Source organism: Rana temporaria, chromosome 2, assembly GCF_905171775.1.
Source record: "Rana temporaria chromosome 2, aRanTem1.1, whole genome shotgun sequence".
NCBI lineage: Eukaryota > Metazoa > Chordata > Amphibia > Anura > Ranidae > Rana > Rana temporaria.
Window position 1 is genome coordinate 87,380,163 of NC_053490.1, and position 21,519 is coordinate 87,401,681.

At 45.2% G+C, this 21,519-nt stretch overlaps 1 protein-coding gene across 1 annotated transcript in view; it reads right to left on the reverse strand.

Moving 5' to 3' along the window:
* The window catches only part of WASF3 (WASP family member 3), a 97,356-nt gene that overhangs the window by 21,741 nt on the left and 54,096 nt on the right, over positions 1-21,519 (reverse strand). Inside the window, exons 4-6 of the mRNA XM_040340491.1 lie at positions 18,744-18,885; positions 15,736-15,870; positions 2,034-2,187 (exon numbers count right to left, since the gene is read on the reverse strand). Of these exons, the coding sequence (XP_040196425.1) occupies positions 2,034-2,187; positions 15,736-15,870; positions 18,744-18,876 (422 nt within the window). The 5' untranslated portion in view covers positions 18,877-18,885. The remainder of the gene's footprint in view (positions 1-2,033; positions 2,188-15,735; positions 15,871-18,743; positions 18,886-21,519) is intronic.

Below are 21,519 nucleotides of genomic sequence, written 5' to 3' on the forward strand. Positions count from 1 at the left end.
TTGGCAGGAACCCCACTGCCCTGGACCTATACAGCACCCTGGCAACAGCGCCTTTTGGACTTTAGAAAGTTCAAAGTTCTGGGCCCAGGGTCCAGCCCTCCGAAGAGAGGCATTATAGGCAAAACCCCACGACTTGGGGCCCGGGTACTGTCCACCTTGGCTCTGAGGCACTTTGGACAGATCCGGTATAGTCTACCTAGTCCCAAGGACATGGAGACAAACTAATTTGTGACCAACACCTAAGACACTGGCGAAAAAACTAAGGGACTCCTCCTATGGGAGGGGGTTATATAGGGAGGGGACTTCCTGTTTAAGATTGCCAGTGTCCATCACCTGAAGGTACTCCATATAACCCACATAGTAATGAATATGCCGCTCTGTGTCCCGTGATGTACGATAAAGAAAAAAATCCAGCTGACGGATTCCCAGCGGATAAAAATTTCTTAGCATGCTAAGAAATCTATCCGCTGGAATCCAGTCCCTCGGACTTATCCGGTCGTCTGTACAGACTCACCGGATAAGTCCGTCCGCTCCTATCCCTCGCATGCGTCGTATTGCGTGGAAGTATTTACCTTCCAGGGTCGCGCACGTCGCCGTGTCATCGTCGCGGCGACGGCGCGGCCACGTCACCGCGGATGTATTCCGCGGAGATTTTGATCTGATGGTGTGTACAGCCATCAGATCCAAATCCGCCAGAGGATTTATCCGCTGGAAACGGTCCGGCGGACCGTTTCCAGCGGATATCCTCTCGTCTGTACGAGGCCTTAAGGATTTAGAGAAGTTCTGTAACGAAGAGTGGACCAAAATCTCTCCTGAGATGTGTGCAAACCTGGTCACTAACTACAAGAAAGGTCTTACCTCTGTGATTGCCAACAAAGGTTTCTCCAACAAGTACCAAGTCATGTTTTGCTTGGGGATCAAATACTTATCTTACTTACTGAACTGCAACTTAAATTATAGCATTTGTTTAATGTGTTTTTTTCTGGATTCTTGGTTGCTATTCTGTCTCTATCATTTAAAATACCTATGATAAAAAATTATAGACCCTTTCTTTGTAAGTGGGCAAATTTACAAAATCTGCAGGGGATCAATTAATTTTTTTTTTTTATATTATATTTTCTTTATTTCAATTAATTATTTTCCCTACTCTATGTCTGGAATCTGACATGTTGCAGCATACGGCAAGGGAAATAAAGATCAGGGTACAAAGCCAGACCTTGAATACTCATCGTCTGCTGCTAGATGGAAAGGTTCAGGCAGATGAAAATGACCAAGTCACTGTACACAGGCAGTAGAGACAAATCAAGGTAAAATCCATGTGTCATTTAGAGTCCAGAGCAGTGGCGGAAGGAGCTTCCTCTTCACTGAATGGTGGGAAAGAGTACAGCAAATGCTCAACACTCCACCCAGCGGATGATGCCTGTGTTCAATCCTTCAGCGTTAACTCCTCCTGGTGTAAATTGAGGAAAAGTGGAAATTTTAAATGCCCCCTAGAGCTCATAGAAACAAGGTAGCTTCTTCAGCTAGACACCCACATGGCCTACTCAAAAAGTTAGTCTCCAGAGAGAAGGGTTACACCACACCTGGAACTATGCCATGGATCCGGAAAGTGCCCCAATGCCTGAAGGTCACATTCCAGGCTAACCCTGCAATAATTCTGTCCATTGAGGTCCCCATACGGGCTACGGAGCAGCCGGTTCAGGTAATCGCATATAGAGATCAGCTCAGCAGCTTGTAGAGGAAACTTGACTGAAGAAAAGGTAGCTAGCAAAAAAGTAAGACTTCTCAGCAGAGAAAGGGCATCTATGCTCCTAAGAAACTTGTACAACACTGAGCTACCCCTTTTTGTTTGACAGTGTTCAAATGCTCCTGCAAACAGAAGTTTAACCTGACAGTCTCTCAATTCCTGTGTCCCTCGATGAACAAGAAAAAAAATCATATTTAGTCCAACACATATTAAAAAGGAAATATAAAAAAATATACATTCATTATATAAAAAAAATAAAAATAAAAACTGGCAGTAATTCACTAACCTGTATGGACTGAGAATGTTAAGGGGAGGAGGTTTATCACTGGTATTATAGATCTCTTTCACTGGGTTAGGGATGCTCTCCTTAGAAACCACTTGTTGGTCCTGGGTGGTGGAACTTTTGAAAGCTTTCCTCATGTTGATGTCTTGGAGTGAAACTATAAAACAGAAAAACAAATTAGTAACAAATATTGCCCAGAAATATACAAAAAATAAAACATTTCCGAATTCTTGGAGTTCCACTCGTTTGTACATTTATTAAAGGTCAGCAGCTACAAAAAGTGTAGCTGCTGACTTTTAATAAACAGACACTCACCTGTCCCATGGTCAAGCAATGTGGCTGCCCGAAGCCTCGCTCCTCTCCACCACCTCTCCGCGGCGCCCGCATTGCAAGTGTGATCACCCGGCTGTGACAGCTTGTGGCAAGTTGCGCTGTGCTCTCTTAGTGGCCAGGCAATCTTCTGGGACCTGTGATGTTTACCAGAAGATTGTAGAGAGGGAGGGGGAGAGGAGGCGTCGCCTAGGAGAAGAGGAGGAAGTGGGAGCTGGGTACCTGTCAAAACTAGGTACCCGCTCCCTCCCCCCAAAAAATTACATGCCAAATGTGGCATGTAAGGTGAAATTCAGGTTTAACACTTCCCTGCCCACTTCACTTAGCTAGGACCAACTACTTCGATTTAGATATGAGCAATTTTCCTGCTGCTAACTAAGGGCATATATATATATATATATATATATATATATATATATATATATATATATATATATATATATATATATATATATATATATATATATACCGTATTTATCGGCGTATACCGCGCACTTTTTTGCCCTGAAAATCAGGGCAAAATCGTGGGTGCGCGGTATACGCCGATACCCGCTTTCCCGTGCCGAGTTTGAATACTGCGCCGACATATCCTGAGCGCAGTACACTCGTGTATTGTCGGGCAGTCTCGGCTCCTCCCGCGCTGACGTCCTGGACGTACAGGACGTCAGCACGAGAGTAGCCGAGCATTGCCGACAATACACGAGTGTACTGCGCTCTGTATATGTCGGCGCAATATTCAAACTCGGCACGGGATACGAGCTGGGAGGACGCCGCAGAAGGACCCCGGACCCGACGAAGAGGACACCCGAAGCCGCAGACGGACGCCGGACCCGACGAAGAGGACACCCAAAGCCGCAGACGGACGCCGGACCCGACGAAGAGGACACCCGAAGCCGCAGACGGACGCCGGACCCGACGTGGACGCCGCGCAAGACACCAAAACTATAAGTACAAAAAAAACTTTTTCCACAGGAATTCGGGGCAACTTTAGGGGTGTGCGCTATACGCGGGAGCGCGCTATAATCCGATAAATACGGTATATGTCATTGACAGCCTATGACATATAGAAATAATGATCCCCCCAAAAAAACAAACAAAAGCAAATCATAAAACACAGAAGCCATTACTTTGCCAGAACAAAGAAAAGTCAGAACATGGGAATATACAGGAGGCAGAATGGCAACTGGTTGTTGAGCAGAGGGCATAAGGAAACAGTATGGAATGTGTGGAGAAAGAGAAGGGACAATGCATAAACTGATCATGTACCAAGGAGCATAGGAAGACAAAATTAGATCATCATGAATGGATGTTGTTTAAGAAAGGAGGAAGACCATGAGCTGATCAATGACAGGGCATGTGAAAGAGTGGAGGCAGTGAGGAGATTATCATGGACCAGGAAAGAGACAAAAGGCAGTAGAAACTGATCGTGGACAAAGGTTTAGAGGAGGCTGAGGGTGGGTGATCTCACCATAGGCCATTTGAGGGAATAGGCAGATTAAGGCACAGCATAGCTGGAGGGCACGGTTAGGCCTTATGTACACTGCTGCTCTTAAGCCTCGTACACACGACCGAGGAACTTGACGGGCGAAACACATCGTTTTCCTCGTCGAGTTCCTTGTTAGGCTGTCGAACTCCACAAGGCAAGTTTCTCCATTCCCGTTGAGGAAATAGAGAACTTGCTCTCTTTTTGGCTCGTCGAGTTTCTCGGCAGTTTCCTCAACGAAAATGTACACACGAGCGGTTTCCTCGTCAAAAAAATATCTCCCAGCAAGTTTCTTGCTGGTTTTTGCCGAGAAACTCGGTCGTGTGTACGAGGCCTGAAACGTGAGTTTTGGAGCTTTTGGCGCTTTTTGGCTAAAGTTCCTGAACCCAACTCCATAAAAGCCTGTGTGTTCATGTACAGTTTACGGGCAGTTAAACGCTCCCCTCCTGGATGCAGAAGAATCGCCTTCAGGAGAGGAACGTTTTGGCAAAACATGCAAATGTGGCAAAATTGCGGTACCGCTTTTTTTGCCATATTTAGCATTTTTTCTGTTGCCAGGAGAGTTACGTTTAGGGGTGGCCAGTGTACATGTAGCATAAAAAATATCTGTGCCTGTGGAGAAAGAAGGTAGAATGGAACCTGAAATTGGACTTGGGAAAAAGCTGAGTGTTGCCGATGGGTGGTAGAGGAGCAGCAGCTGATTGTGTTCCACCTGGAAAGGATGCCAAGGAGGAAATGGTTGATCGGGAAGTATTATGGGGGTGGGGGGGGGCGGTGAGAATAAAAAGAAAATTGAGTCTGGGGAGGATTTTGTATGAAGTGGCATAGACACTGTGGCTGCTAGGGAATTTAGTCAGTAAGGCCCAGATTCTCAAAGGGGTTATGATGGCGCAGCGCCATGTACGCCGTCGTAAGTCCTAATCTGGGCCGTCGTATCTATGCGACTGATTCTTAGAATCAGTTACGCATAGATATCCATTAGATCCGACAGGCGTAAGTCTCTAATGGCCGTCGGATCTTAACTACAATTTTTTTTTGGCCCGCTAGGTGGCGCTTCCGTCGAGTATGCAAATTAGCTAGATACGCGAATTCCCGAACGTACGCGCGGCCGACGCAGTAAAGTTACAATGTTTACGTTAGGCTTTTCCCGGCGTAAAGTTGCCCCTGGGTCTATGAGGCGCAACCAATGTTAAGTATGGCCGTTGTTCCCGCGTCGAAATTTGAAAAGTTATGCCGTTTGCGTAAGTCGTCCGTGAATGGGGCTGGACACCATTTACGTTCACGTCGAAACCAATGACGTCCTTGCAACGTCATTTGGAGCAATGCACCCTGGGATATTTTACGGACGGCGCATGCGCAGTTCGTTCGGTGCGGGAACGCGCTTCATTTAAATGCTACACGCCCCCTACCCGCTGAATTTGAATTCCGCTGGGTGATTTACGTTACGCCGCCGCAACTTTACACGCAAGTGCTTTGTGAATAAAGCACTTGCCTGAAAAACTTGCGGCGGCGTAACATAAATCAGATACGTTACACCCGCCCATTTTTACGCCGATCTACAAGAATTTGGGCCTAAGAATCTACAATATACATTGAGATTTGAGACGCAAGTTAGTGCCTCTGGGGGGGACATACAACATAGGTGTGGACGTTGCTTACGGACCAACATGCGGTGGGGAGTAGCGACACTGATGATAAAAGTATGTCTAGACAAGGGCATGGCCACTATAGACTAAATATGTGTGTGTCGGCCACTGTTCGGCCGACATACAGCCCAAGCCCAATTGCTGTAGAATATACAGGGAAAGCCACTTTAGAAACCCGTTTTAAAAAGAAAAACTACACATTTTCTAAATATGAGTTTTTCTACAAAGGTCCATAACGATAAGCCCATACTGAAACTCCATTTCAAATATCCCCAACCTGCATGCACTGATTATTCTCTGCCATTATCGTCAAAGCTTTTCCCCACATGCTATAATTTTCTTCTATCTATCCTCCCACAGCTTTCTGCCTCCGATTTGGCTTTTATACTTGGTGAATAAGCCAGACGTGCTAGTGGGGTGTCTTTCACCTTCTAATTTCACTTCACAGCTTGAAGATGCTCCAGAAAGCTTCCCTACCTACCTCCTCACAGATGTGACTACACCCTGCTGCTAATCTACTCTTTGCATGTATGAATGGCATCAAAGATTTTAGAACCAATCCATTTTCTATAAAACTGTTCTTTATCATCAGCCACTGATGTAAAGAAAAGGCTCCCAAGACATATTTTTCTACACAGCCCTTCTTCCATCAGTAGTCCTTTAAAAGAACTAAGAGGGCATCAGCTGTTTCATGGAAAATATTGTTTTTTTATGGTCAGGACTTTATTTCAAACATTGTTACTACTACATCATATAACAGACATCAGGTGAGTATAGCACCATAAGATGCTTTTTTATTTTTACAAGGAGTTTGGGGTCCCCCCCATTTAAACACATAGCTAAACTTGGGTTTTTAAACCTGAAGTTTAATCTACCTTCCTAGGTTCCTCCCTTGCCCCCTCATCAGCATTCTAATACATTTTGTAAATTAAATTGCTTATTATTATTATATACTTTCACACCAAGTGACATCAATGAGTCTCAGTGCAGTTCAATCAGTTTATGGCTGATGGGAGGGTCCGATGGGGTACTGTACGTAGCTTCCTGAAAACATCATTGCACCCTCCCTTACTACTCTTCTCAGTAGGCTTTGTGTATTTTTGTTTTACCAGATCTGTGTCGTAATCCAAACTTTGTCCCTGTGGAGAGACTTTATAATGACCAGTCACTGCTTTTTTCCCTTCTTTGTGCAAGGTGACTGGTCTCATCTCTGCCCACTTTTGTAGTTTTCTGTAGGTCGACTATAGAGGGTAGGGTATGATGGGTCCCTCCTACAGGTCTGGATTTGTGGCGACTGGTGTTCTTCCAGTGTTGAAAAAAGCCACGGCACCATGTGTGACTTGGCCCTCAAAGTGGTTCTAAAGGCAGAACGTTTTTTACCTTAACCACTTAAAGACTGCCGCACAACGATATACGTCGACAGAATGGCCGGCGGTGCGCTCGCGACCTGGTCCGAAGCATTGTGACTGCACCCCAGGAGCTGAAGAACGGGGAGAGGTGAGTGTAAACAAACCTTCCCCGTTCTTCTCTGTGGCAGTGTCAGTGATCGTCTGTTCCCTGTTATAGGGAACGATGATCAGTGACGTCACACGTCCAGCCACGCCCCCCTACAGTAAGAAACACACATGAGGTCATACTTAACCCCCTACAGTGCCCCCTAGTGGTTAACCTCATCACTGCCATTGTCATTTTCACATTAATCAGTGCACTTTTCGCTGTGAAAATGACAATGGTCCCAAAAATGTGTCAAAAGTGTCCGATGTGTCTGCCATAATGTCGCTGTCACGAAAAAAATCACAGATCGCCGCCAATACTAGTAAAAAAAAAAATTATTAATGAAAATGCCATAAAACTATCCCCTATTTTGTAAACGCTAGAACTTTTGCGCAAACCAATCAACAAATGGTTATTGCGATTTTTTTCCCCAAAAATATGTAGAAGAATACGTATCGGCCTAAACTGAGAAAAAAATATGTTTTTTATATATTTTTGGGGGATATTTATTATAGCAAAAAGTAAAAAATCTTGATTTATTTTTTAAGTTGTCGCTCTATTTTTGTTTATTAGTGGAAAAAAAAAACGCAGAGGTGATCAAATACCACCAAAAGAAAGCTCTATTTGTGGGGAAAAAAGGATGCCAATTTTGTTTGGGAGCCACATTGCACGACAAGTTAAAGCGACGCAGTGCCGAATCGCAAAAGGGGGCCAGGTCCTTAACCTGCATAATGGTCCGGGTCTTAACCGGTTAATACATTCTGTGCAATAAAGGTAAAAAAAAATTCTGGGTGCACCCCCCTTATATAATCGGCGCTTAGACGCTCACTTCACAGTGGGCATTTGGCGCCTAATTAAGCTCAAAAATCAATCAATCAATCAATTTCTGAGCCCCATCTCGATCCAGCGATGTGCATGAAAGCAGTGGCTCTCACGGGTCTCTCTCTCCTCATTGGATCACACAGCAGTGGGAGCCATTGGCCCCTATAGCAAAAGTCTTGCTATTGGGGGCACTCAGCAGGAAGGGGGAGCCAAGGCTCCTGGCAGGGGACCCAAAAAGAAGACAGAGCAGTTACAGTATCTCACAAAAGTGAGTTCATCCCTCACATTTTTGTAAATATTTTCATATATCTTTTCATGTGACAGCACTGAAGAAATTACACTTTGCTACAATGTAAAGTAGTGGTTAACCGATGAAGCTGACTGACGGTCTGATGTGCCTACACACCATCAGTTAAAAAAACAAATCGAGTCCAACGCGGTGACGTAAAACACAACGACGTGCAGAGAAAAACGAAGTTCAATGCTTCCAAGCATGCGTCGACTTGATTCTGAGCATGCGCGGGTTTTTAACCGATGCTTTTGCATACTAGCCATCGGTTTTGACCTATCGGTTAGGCGTCCATCGGTTCAATTTTAACGCAAGTTCTACAATTTTTGACCGAAGGATAACTGACCGATGGGGCCCACACACGATCGGTTTGGACCTATGAAAAGGTCCTTCAGTCTGTTTTCATCGGTTTGGATCGACCGTGTGTACGCGGCCTTAAAGGTTTGACCTTTATTGTATGGTTTTGGTAAATCTGAAGATTTGTGTTTATGGGGCCTTAATGAGAGGAGACACATCCTGTTCTTAGGACAGATTCGCTCTGACACTATTCAAAAATCCCTGAAGTGAGTCATGTGCTCTCTTATTATAAACATCTAAAAGGTAAGAAATATATATAAAAAATATATTGTATAAATGGGAAAACATAAATTTAGTGGTGAATTCTCAAATTGAAATGCAAAAGTGAAAATACACTTGTAGTCCTCCAAGGACTCTTGAGGTGACCTCTACACCTGACTTTCTTTAACAGCCCACTACCATAATCATTACATGGAGATTACTAGGATTGGTTTTTACTTACAATATTGATTAAATATCAGACAGGAGGCTCATATCTTGCATTAATCTTTCCATTTTAATGCTCATAGCAGAAAACATATTTACATTTAAATGAACTGAAAAAACTACGTTTCCCATCAGTCCCAGCGTCCATCTAGCCCCCCCCCCCTTAGGGGTCCGAGCCTATAATTAGGACTGCCCCACTGTAAATCCTCCTCTTTCTTTCTGCTCATGGCAGAGATAAGTATATTACTTTGATCTTTATTTGATATTATCTGACATTTATTTGATATTTATGATTTATTATATATGTGCTTTTACATAGAGCACTCCTATGTGCATCTATTATCGATTTGTTTATTTTCAATTTTATTATTATGTTATATTCTATTAATTTTCTATTGAATTAATTGAGGTTTATTAGCATAAGGTATTTTGTGTTCAGTTTTCTGGTATTCCTGCCCTTGCTTATAGGGCGTCATGGTTCAGTTAACTGCTGCCTCTGCGGTATTCTCCCTCCTGGTCAAAGGCAGGCTCTGTCCTCCATTGTCCTCCTCGCCTCCCCCTCCTCTTCCCTGTCACTAGCCGACTTTCCCGGGCTGTGGGCAGAGGAAGGGGGGCGACGTCAAGCGCGCTCTCTCCTCAGCGCTGTCCAACCAATCACAGCCCGCAGCCGAGATCTCGCGAGATCTCGGGCGGCGCTGTAAACTGTATTCTCCGTTTCCTCACCGCACGCCAGTCTGCTGCTGGGCGGTGAGGAGAGCGGTAACGCTGCACATCATCCCTATTTTTCTCTTTCTCTCAGAGCGGAGCACTCGAGGAGTGGTCTGCTAGAAATATATATATATTTAGCATATTGCACTTAATTGATTACTATTGGTTAAACTTTGCAGGAAAGTTTAGGCTCACTAATTGTTAACTGTGCCTCTGCAGGGATTACTCTGCAGGTAAGTCTTAAACCCCCAGTTATTGTAAACTGTGCTTACTAATACTTCACCATGACGGATGATGTTAACATGACAGTTAATACCTCTACAGGTTTAACCCCTGAGGTCCCGCAGCTCCTAACTGCTGCTCAAATACAGGACCTTATTAATTGCTCTATTCAAGCAGCCCTAGCCTCTCATCCAAATCCGTCTACTACCCAGCAGGAGGTAGTGAAAAAGGGCAAGGCCCTTTACAAGCGTAAAAATTTGACCGCTTGTTCTGACTCCCCGGCAGGGGAAGTACAATCTATGCATGACGCAGGACCCCACACGGCCTGCCGCCCCAATCACCCAGAGGGTGAACGACCCTTAAAAATTAAGGAGTCTTCTAAGAAAAAATTTAAGTCTTCCCACCGGTCCAAACCGGACTCTTTTAACGAGGACTCAGATGATGATGCCTCTGAGGGATCTCTGATCGCCGCATCAGAAGATTATGACTCTGACAGGGGAGACTCTGAACAAGAGTTCACGGAATTTGGGGCTAACTCAGATTTACCATCTGAGACAATTCTAGACTCGCTAGGCGAACCCTTTTTCAACCCAGAGGGCATTTCTCACCCCAGATCGGGGGACTGGACACCTCTTCCTCAGGTAGCCCAGTATGTAGAACACTGGACTCGGAAGGGTCTGGATAGGGTCAATAGGAATAAACTAAGGGCAGAATGCCCGAGACCCGTTATTCCAAAGAAAGTGGCTATTACCCCAGAGATCGATCCAGTGCTTTTGAAATATCTAACCAAAGCTGGCAAACAAGCCAAAAAGGGCATTGAACGATCGTTTAAATCGATCCAGGATCGTATCCTAGATATGTTAGGACCCCTAACAAAAATCCTAAACCTCTCGGAGCAAGCAGCCTCCACTGAGGGCCCAGTAGACTTAGGGCAATTAAGAGGTTGGGCACAAAGGGCCATTTGCCTGCTAGGCTCGGCTAATACAGCCTGCGCTGTAGAACGTCGCAGGTCAATATTAATGAAGTTGGACCCACAACTTTCCCATTTGGCAGAATCAGAACCGGGCCCCTCTGCAGAGGGTCTTCTCTTCGGAGAAGATCTTATGAAAAATATTAACAGGTTTGTCGGCCTGTTTAATAGCCTTGACAAGGCCCAGACTTCTTTAAAGAAAGCGGGCTCTGGATCTAAGGTTTTTGGTAGGGCCGGCAGAGGGAGAGGCCGATCTGCCGGTCGAAACAATTACTTCAGGGCCTACCCTAGAGCAGCCGCTCAACCTTACACACCCATGCATCAGCAATACGCCCTACCAGTGGCACAACCGGCGCCATTTTTCCCTCCCAGAGGACGTCCATGGAGAGGACGCGGGGGCAGAGGTTTTCCCAGATCACGCCCTTCCACTGGTAAGTGTTCCTCAGTTTTCTTCTCACATTCCAGTAGGGGGCAGACTGAAGCATTTTATCCACGTCTGGCACACGATTACGGCAGACGCTTGGATATTATCGACAGTAGCGGGTTTCAACATAGATTTCATCTCGCAACCAATCATGCTGGCGACCCCACACCCAGCTCAGTTTTCAGAACAATGTACTCTTCTCATAGACGAGGAGATTCAGGACCTAGCAGCAAAGCAGGCCATAGTAGAAGTAGACCCCTTATCACCCGGGTTTGTCAGCAGCCTATTCTTAGTGAAGAAGAAAGGCGGAGGTCATCGCCCAATTATAAATTTGAAAGGATTAAACCAATTTGTGGCGTATCGTCACTTCAAGATGGAAGGCATTCATCTATTAAGAGACCTACTCTCTCAAGGGGATTGGCTAGTCAAGATAGACTTGAAAGATGCTTACCTGACGATTCCCATGCACCTGTCTTCACAAACCTTTCTAAGATTCCTATGGTGGGGCCGTATGTGGCAGTTTACCTGCCTCCCCTTCGGCCTTTCCTCGGCTCCATGGTGCTTCACCAAGATAATGAAGCCCGTGGTAGCTGCCCTTCGATGCAGAGGAGTACGTCTGATAATATATCTAGACGACCTCTTAATCATGGCCCATTCGAAAGCACAGGCAGACCTACACAAACGATGGGCAGTGTCACTTTTAGAGGAACTAGGCTTCCTCATCAACCTCAAGAAGTCCGTACTGTCCCCAGCTCAGGAGATGGAGTTCTTAGGTTTCACGATAGACACCAGACAGGCAATTTTACGTTTGCCTCAGTCAAAATTGTCCCTGATTCGGAAAGAAATCAGGTCAGTTTTGAGCAAAGGCCAGATATCGTTGAGAACCCTGGCACGCATTGTCGGACTTTTGTCAGCCTCCATTCAGGCTATTTTTCCAGCTCCCCTACATTACCGGGCCCTTCAGCGCCTCAAAACTTTACACCTGAGACAGGGTCTGGGTTATTCGGACAAAATCTCTCTTTGTGCGGAATCCGAAAAGGAGTTACGATGGTGGCTCCATCATGCCATAGAATGGAATGGCAAAACTATCTTCAGTTCTCGACCGGATGTCATACTGGAATCCGATGCGAGCAGACAGGGTTGGGGTGCTCGTTGCGGGCAAGCCTCCACGGGGGGGACTTGGTCCAACGACGAGTCATCCCTTCACATCAATGCACTGGAACTCTTGGCGGCATTCTTTGCCGTCAAGAGTTTTCTCTCCCGGAGGTCCAGATGTTGCGTTCTTTTACGCATGGACAACGTGGCGGCGGTGCAATACATCAACCACCTAGGGGGCGCGAAATCCAAGATGCTGGCGGACATCGCGTCCGACTTCTGGAATTTCTGTTTTTCCAGGGACATCCTGCCAGTGGCAGAATATATCCCCGGGGTTTCCAATTACGTGGCAGATTGGAATTCCCGTTATCTGTCAGACGCCAGCGATTGGACGCTGGAAAGATCAACCTTCTTAACAATACAGGAACTTTGGGGTCCGTTCCACACAGACCTTTTCGCTTCCAGGATCAATCGACAACTGATCCACTTCTTCAGTTGGAGGCCGGATCCAGAAGCAACAGCGGTGGACGCATTCCTCCAGGTATGGCCGAAGGGAGTGAACTATGCGTTTCCCCCCTTCTCACTGATCACCAGGCTTCTCCTTCATGTCATGACTCAATCGGCGACGGTGGCGTTGATCACTCCCTGGTGGCCAACGCAACCATGGTTCCCGCTAGTTCTAGGCATGTCGATCGACTACCCCAGACTTCTCCCACACTCAATTCAGCTACTGACGAACCCGTCCAAAGGTCCACACCCTTTGCTGTTGGAAAACAGGCTGCCACTCCTGGCCTGGTTGGTCTCGGGATGTCAGAGACAGGTTCAGACCTTTCACAATCGGCTAGAGATCTTCTCGCCGTGGCCTGGGCCCCAGGGACTAGATCGGCATATCGATCTGCCTGGGGGTTGTGGGTCCGTTGGTGTGATCAACGACAGATTGATCCCATTCATGCCCCTGTTTCCTCAGTTGTAAATTTCCTTGCGGAATTTTATGAGCTGGGAAGATCATACAGTTCCCTGAACGTCTATAGGTCAGCTATATCGGCTTACCACTGTCCGGTAGATGCAGTTCCTATAGGCAGACACCCTCTTGTGTGTCGTTTACTCCGCGGCGTTAAATACAAACGCCCTCCTCGTCCACGATACCATTCTACTTGGGATGTGTCCAAAATACTTCAGGTGTTTTCTTCTTGGGAGGATAATGATCAGTTATCCTTGAAAGACTTATCCCTAAAACTCACCACCTTGTTATGTTTAATTTCTATTAAACGAGTATCCGATGTCAGGGCCCTAGACGTTTCTAGACGACAATTCTCGCCGGAAGGGGTTAAGTTTTCGGTGGTTCGCAGGACAAAAACCAATCTACACACAGTTTTTTACCCCTTTTTTCCAGCGTATCCGCGTCTTTGTGTGGTCCGTTGCCTACAGACGTACGAGTCCCTCACTTTGGCGCTTCGTGCTCCAGATTCTTCCCAATTGTTGATATCCTTTGTGCAACCACATCGGCCGGTATCTTCAGCAACCCTAGCTAGATGGGTAAAGTCAGTCATGAAGATAGCAGGTATAGATATATCTCTCTTTGGAGCTCATTCCACCAGAGGTGCCATGGCCACTAGAGTGGTTACATCAGGGGGATCTCTATCAGATCTTTTATTGGCGGCTGATTGGTCTTCAGGGGTGACCTTTCGTCGTTTTTACTTTAGGCCGGAAGATCATGTCTCATTATCTGTTCTCAACACTTAGTTTATGAATCCCGGTTATCATTCTTAAGGTTTTCTTTGAAAAATATTGTATATATGATAAATATGTGAGTATTTCAGGAGGTTCACACATGTATAGCTTTGAACTTGCAAGATATGAGCCTCCTGTCTGATATATAATTCTAGATTTTCCTAGTATAGGGACGGAAAATATTGATTATATGATGACAGGAGGCGAGTATCTTCCCTCCCTACCCGCCCTATTACGGTTATTTATCTTCTCTTTTCAGGATACTGAATATCATCCCAGATTCTTGGTACAGTCATGGAAGCGATTCCTGTGTTCCCCGTTGGAACGAAGTCGTGCTTAGTTTCCCGGTTGGAGTCCTGTTGACTACATTTTGTCCTCCAGCTTACCTATGTTGATGTCGTCGCAGGTTTGACCGGCTGGTCGAAGAGTTGTGATGTTGTTTCTTCCTCAAAGTGGTCCGGAGTTGGGCATTCGCTTACAGAAAGAGGAGGATTTACAGTGGGGCAGTCCTAATTATAGGCTCGGACCCCTAAGGGGGGGGGGCTAGATGGACGCTGGGACTGATGGGAAACGTAGTTTTTTCAGTTCATTTAAATGTAAATATGTTTTCTGCTATGAGCATTAAAATGGAAAGATTAATGCAAGATACTCGCCTCCTGTCATCATATAATCAATATTTTCCGTCCCTATACTAGGAAAATCTAGAATTACAGACTAGGGCAGTGAAATTCTCTTGTTTGCAGCAGGAGTAGTAAGAATTCATAAGTAGGGGAAAAAACGGTTGCCAAAGTTTCAGAGATGAGAGGCCAGTGGATGATTCAGCCATGAGGCCCTGTACACACGGCCGAGGAACTCGACGTGCCAAACACGTCGAGTTCCTCGGCGAGATCAGCCCTGAAGCCGCCGAGGAGCTCGGCGGGCCGAGTTCTCCCATAGAACAACGAGAAAATAGAGAACATGTTCTCTATTTTCTCGACGAGTTCCTCGGCGGCTCCATCGGGCCGAAAGTGTACACACGACAGAGTTTCTCGGCAGAATCCGGCTCTGACTGAGTTTCTCGCTGAATTCTGCCGAGAAACTCTGTCGTGTGTACGGGGCCTAACAGCAATTTCCCTTTTAGTTAAACTGACCCCTTAAAAACGCAAGAGGGACAAAGTTGCAATGACTACTAATCTACCAGCTTCTGTTCCAATTTTTTTTTTTTTTAAGGGCAATTAAAAATTAAAAAAAGAACCAAAAAAAAGACCTAAAAAAATAAAAAGCAAAACATCAAAAGACTAAAGTGCAAAAAATAAAATAAAAAAATGTCTAAGCAGTAAGGTAAAGGGTCTCCAATATAACACATGCAGCCCTCGCAGCTTGGGAACAGCCGTTTCAGATACAAGATAGGCACTTAATTTTCTCAAGCCAGGACAATTACACATTGCTATAACGCTTCCAAATGCAATTATAATCCATAAAGTCTCATTATACAAATGTGTGTAGGCGAGAACTTGGCCGTTTCTGAATCAGCCAGAACAAGTTTTCATACAAATTATGGAGAGAGGGTAAGCTGCAATATGTTGCTAGCCAATTAATACTTAAGATAGCAACAACACGCTCAGAGGGACAGTGGCGATCTCCTGCTAGGAGCCAGCCGTTGCCAGGTAATTAATAGTGTCTGTACGTGTCACACTTGTAATAGAGCGGCTTCTATGCAATCACCCACCCTCTTCCACTGTTGAATCCAGCTGGGTGACTTTGACAGCAAGCCGATCAATTCTGTCTTGAAGAGAATTTGTTCTGATGTAGAAAGTGTTCGCCTCATTAAACAACTCGCCAAATATGTCTTCAGCATGCTTGCCTGCCAAACAGAGAAAAATATGTCAAAACACACACAAACCCTGCTCATCTGACAGCCACAGAGTTCATACAATCAGCAGCAAAAATGCACAACCAGCAGCAAAAATGCTTTCTCCTGTTGCTGATTTGCCATTCAGATTGCTGTGTCTTAAAGCCCAATTGAAGTAACATAAATAAAAATAAAGGGCCAGATCCACATACATCTGCGCCGGGCGCAGCGTATCTAAGATATGCTACGCCGCTGTAACTTACTTTTGTTTTGTTTGAATCCACAACGAATCTGCGCCGTAAGTTACGGCGGCGTAGCGTATCTGTTGCGGCGTAAGGGCGCGGAATTCAAATGGAAGTGATGGGGGCGTGTTTTATGTTAATACGTCGTGACCCGACGTAAACAACGTTTTTTTTTTAACTGCGCATGCGCCGTCCCTGGGGGTATCCCAGTGCGCATGCTCGAAATTAAACCGGAACCAGCCAATGCTTACGACGGTGACGTCATTCTACGTAAATTCCTATTTGCCAACGACTTACGCAAACGACGCAAAAAATTCAAAATTGTACGCGGGAAGGACGGCCATACTTAACATTGAGTACGCCTCAGAACAGCAGCTTTAACTATAGGCCGGAAAAAGTTGAACGCAAACGACGGAAAAAAATGCGCCGGGCCGACGTACGTTCGTGGATTGGCGTAAATAGCTCATTTGCATACTCGACGCGGATTTCGACGGAAACACCACCTAGCGGCCGCTGAAAAATTGCATCTAAGATCCGAAGGCGTACGAAGACGTACGCCTGTCGGATCAAGCCACGATGCCGTTGTATCTTGTTTTGAGGATTCAAAATAAAGATACGATGCGGGAATTTTGAAATTACGCCGGCGTATCAATAGATACGCCGGCGTAATTTCTTTGCGGATCTGCCCCCTAGTCACTTAGCCAATGTTCTCACAACCTCCATTTTCAGGGTCTTCCCTCCACTTTCCTTTTACAGCAGGGTACAGAGTATGTAAATATGATTGTGCAGTCCAATGGCCTGTACACACGATCCGAAAATCGGACGACAGATCGTCGCAAGTAGTGATTGAATAAGTCACGAAAATTCTCGCACGACAGGAAAAATAAAAATCAGAAGTGATGTCATGTGTTGTAATGTATTTGTATTTTCGGACGACAACTGTACTCACTGAGGCTGGGTTCACACTGCTGCAAATTCTTTTGCGAATTTGAGCCGTTGAGATCACTCAAATTCGCAAGTCATTAAAATAACATTGTTTTCCATTAGTGCCGTTCACATCAGTGCGGCGCGATTCTAAGCTGCGGGGAAAAAAGGGTCCTGTGCGAGTTTGATCCGTGTGTGATGCAAATTCAGCTCTATAGACTGGCATTCCCTGAAATCGTGGCCGCGAATCACGGCAAAATTGCGGCCGCAAAATCGCAGTAAAATTGTGTGATTTGAAATTCACAGCAGTGTGAACCTAGCCTAAACAAAAATTGTTGGTATCGTATGAGGAAAATTTTCATGCTTGCCCGATCTAACAATATTGGATGAATTGTCATGATCGGATCTTGAAAGCTCTGTACTAACGATCCAATTGTCATACGATTCTTCCTCGGATGACAGTTTTCGTCCGATTTTCTGATCGTGTGTACGGCGTATGGTGTTAACCCCTTTGAACCTGTGGGTGGATTCATTATTTACCTTTTCTAAACCAGTTTACTGTATATAAACAGACTTTTTTCATTTAGAATGAGACCTTATTCAAATGGGCGCTGAGGCCTGTACAGCCTTATAGTGCCATTTGTTTATGCAGCTGGAGCCTCCAGGTGCTACATGCAGGCATCCCACCTAAGTTTATGAGGACACAGACACTTGTCCCAATTTTACAGCTGTGTGGGTGCATTGCTTAAACATAGGCAGTGTGCATTCGGGAACCCTCACCAGCCCCCCCCTATCAAATTTGGCCAGCTGTCCAGGCAGCCACTGGACTATATACATGTACATTCTTTTTTTAAAACTGATAGATTCCTACATCAATACAAGCGATGTTGATGCAAGGAGCTCTCCTGCTGCTGTATTGTATTCTGAGAGGGGGGGCTCCCCCTCCGCCAGAATACACAGCTCAGCACATGCAGCCATTGGCTGCAAGCACTGATATAATGTTGGTTTGCTAGCATGACAGTTCGACAGAAGATGGTCGTTAGCACATACCAAAAGTCTGGTTTATCCTGCTGAACATGGCAAATTTCGGTACAGTATAGTATGCACTATGGTTCCATCCTTCGTTCGATTTCTACATCACTGCCGTGTCCTGTAGTCATTCAGGGATCGGAAAATGGAACCACAGTGTGCAACGGGGACACTCAGGTACCAGACATGCCCTGAAGTGTCAAAATGCTGAAGTGTGTGATGGAGGCTGCATCGCTTCTAAGTAGTGAAGATAGAGGACATAGGCCTCCTAAATTTGGCGTTAAAACCTCTACTGTTGCAGTGACATGCTCTTTAGATTTTTTTTTTTTTTAGACTGTCACTTCAACTGCTGGTTGAAAGTGATTGGATTTTGTAAAGCAGGGTAAGCACGGGCCTCTGAACTGGCAAACATCTGGTCTTGTGTGTACCTGTGACTATTTAACAGAAGCCAGTCTAACAAACAGCTTCTGTCAAATGGTCATGCTTGAAAAACAGCATTAGATAAGCGCTTTCAGGCAACGGCTCCAGCGCTGATCAGTGTATGCTGATGGGGGAAGTGGGGTCAGTTTTTTTAGTTTAACCCGCTGGCTGGATCAGAGAAAGTAGATGCCTATACTGTGCCATTTGTACCAAGAAATATTAATCTGCATTAGTTTATACAAGAGAAAAGGGGAAATAAAGGGTGTTTACTCAGGCTGCTTAGCTGTCGGATGATCGCTGCAAGTGTATTATTGGTCACACATTCCAGTTCACTGGTGATCCCGTCTGGCACAATTCCCCGACACAGATGCCTGGGCTCTATGTTCCTCTTGACCAGCGGCATGGTTCATAGCTGTAACAAAGAGAGGGAAAAAAGTGTTATACTCATCAACCTAACCAAATAATCAATCAATGACATTTGCTGTAATCTACGATCTATCTGTTAGAGAATCTCCCCTCCCAATAGGTTAGAATTACTTTCCTCTTAAATTTCAGTTAGCAATTTATAGAGCTCTGCTAAATCAGATTTTAATCCTGAAGCAGTTTATAGGACAAACTGATGAATCAGCTTGATCAATACCAATACAGTGGGACAATGCATGAATCAATAACAAACAAAACAAAAACGATTTACACTGAAGCCTGCACAGTCAGCAAGAAGATATCCATATACTTTGCAAGATAAAAACAATAGTAAAACTGGAGTTAACTGCAATCATTTAAATAAAAAATAAAAGTACAAAAAGTTATAACCACCAATTTGATCTTACTGATCAGTGTGGGCCCATTTACACCACAATCCCCGTAATTTTTTCTGCAGTAACACAAGCAAGTTTGCACGATGTGTTTGATTGTACGCCGAAAAAACGGCGTGGGGTTCCCCCCCAAAATCCATACCAGACCTGTATCCGAGCAGCAGTCCGGGCGGTCAGGAAAGGGGGTGGGGACGAGCCCTGTGGCCCCCCACCCCAAAGCACCTGTGCCCATGTTGATGAGGACAGGGCTTCTTCCCGTCAACCCTGGCTGTTGGTTGCCGGGGTCTGCAGGAGGGGAGCTTATCAGAATCCGGGAGCCTCCTTTAATAAGGGGGCCCTCTGATGCTGGCCCCCCACCCTAGGTGAATGAGTATGGGGTACATCGTACATCGTACCCCTACCCATTCACCTGGTGGGAAAAAAAAATGTAAAAAAACACTACACAGGGTTCTTAAAGTAATTTATTAGTCAGCTACGAGGCCCTTGGGTCTGCTATGGATTTTAAGGGGAACCCCCGTATCCCAAAAAAACGGCGTGGGGTTCCCCCCAAAATCCATACCAGACCCATACCCCCACCCGGCAGAAGAGAACCAGACGGCGGTGAAGACCGGGACATCCCCCCACAGAAGACGTCGAAGAAGCAGGGCCCCCTCCTCGTAAAAGAGCTAAAGAAGAGAGGGGGCCCTGCTTCTTCGTTGTCTTCTGCCACCGTCTGGTTTTCTTCCGTCGTGGTGGGGGCGCTTTCTTCTTTAGCTCTTTTACAGCGGCCCCCTCCTGGGCTTCTTCTGGCGTCTTCTGCGGGGGGATGTCCCGGTCTTCACCGCCGTCTGGTTCTCTTCCGCCGGGTGGGGGGGGGGGGGGTTATGGGTCTGGTATGGATTTTGGGGGGAACCCCACGCCGTTTTTTCTGCGTAGGGGGGTTCCCCTTGAAATCCATAGCAGACCCAAGGGCCTGGTATGCTCTTGGAGGGGGAACCCATGCCGGTTTTTTATTTGAAATTTGGCGTGGAGTTCCCCCTCAAGATTCATACCAAACGCAGCTGACACAGTGCACTGCGGTTACCTGCGGTTATGTGCCGATAGCTGCAGGATTTCGCAGCTGGACGCTTTCAGTTCTATTTTTTCTATCCGCACAAAACCGTGGGTAACAAAACCGCAGGTAACTGTAGTGTGTGAATGATGTCATAGGAATACATTGTGTGCTTCTAGCAGCGGTAAAATCTGCAGCTAAAAGCACCATTTTATCCATCCGTGTGAAAGGGGCCTTACCATACCCCAATGGCTCAAAATTGATATGGTCCAAAAAGATTTGAAAAAAAAAAAAGTTAAATAAAGTACCTGGGCCAAATGTCATTCAAGAGTTTAGCGCTGTTATTTCAAAGCCATTGTTTCTAAATGTTAGTGATTCTTAAACCACTGTGATGTACCCGTACTTCCTCAGGTTGAAGTGGCTGTACCAGGAAGATGGCTGCAGCCATCATCCGGGTACCAACATTTTCATCAAGCGATGGACTTTTCTGTAGAAGTGATCTGAGCGGATTTACAGCTGTCCCATGGCTTCTACAGGACACCCTCTCTCATGGCTGCCTTTACAGTACTTGCCAGAGGAGAGATATGGGGTCTAATAGCCCTCCTGTGTAACTCTAGACTGGTAACCTGTAAAGGCTTTTAAAGCGTCGCCTATGGAGATATTTATGTACCGTATTTTGTCTCCATTTCACACGCGTGTTTATTTGTAAAGTGTGGCATGTTAGGCGTTTATTTATTTTTTAATTATTGTTTATATTTTACCAAAAAATTGGGTATTATATTGTGTTTGTGTGCACTAAAATCCATTAGTGTATTTTTTTTTTTTTTTAATCTGTGTTTGAAAAACTGCTGCACAAGTAGTGTGCAACATAAAAAATTGCAACAATCATCATTTTAATCTCAGAGGTCTCTTCTTTCAAAACAGTAAAATGTTTAGAGGTAATTGTCTAGCAAAAAAAAAAAACCCTGATTTTTAAATGTCCAGGCCAATTTTCAGCTTTTGAATGACAATTGCGCGGTCATGAAACACTGTACCCAAATCAAATGTTGATAATTTTTTCCCCACAAATAGAGCTTTCTTTTGGTGGTATTTGCACCATAAACAAAAAAAAAAGAGCATCAATATTGGAAAAAAAAACACAATATTTTTTACTTTTTGCTATATCAAATATCCCATTTTAAAAAAAAAATCCTCAGTTTAG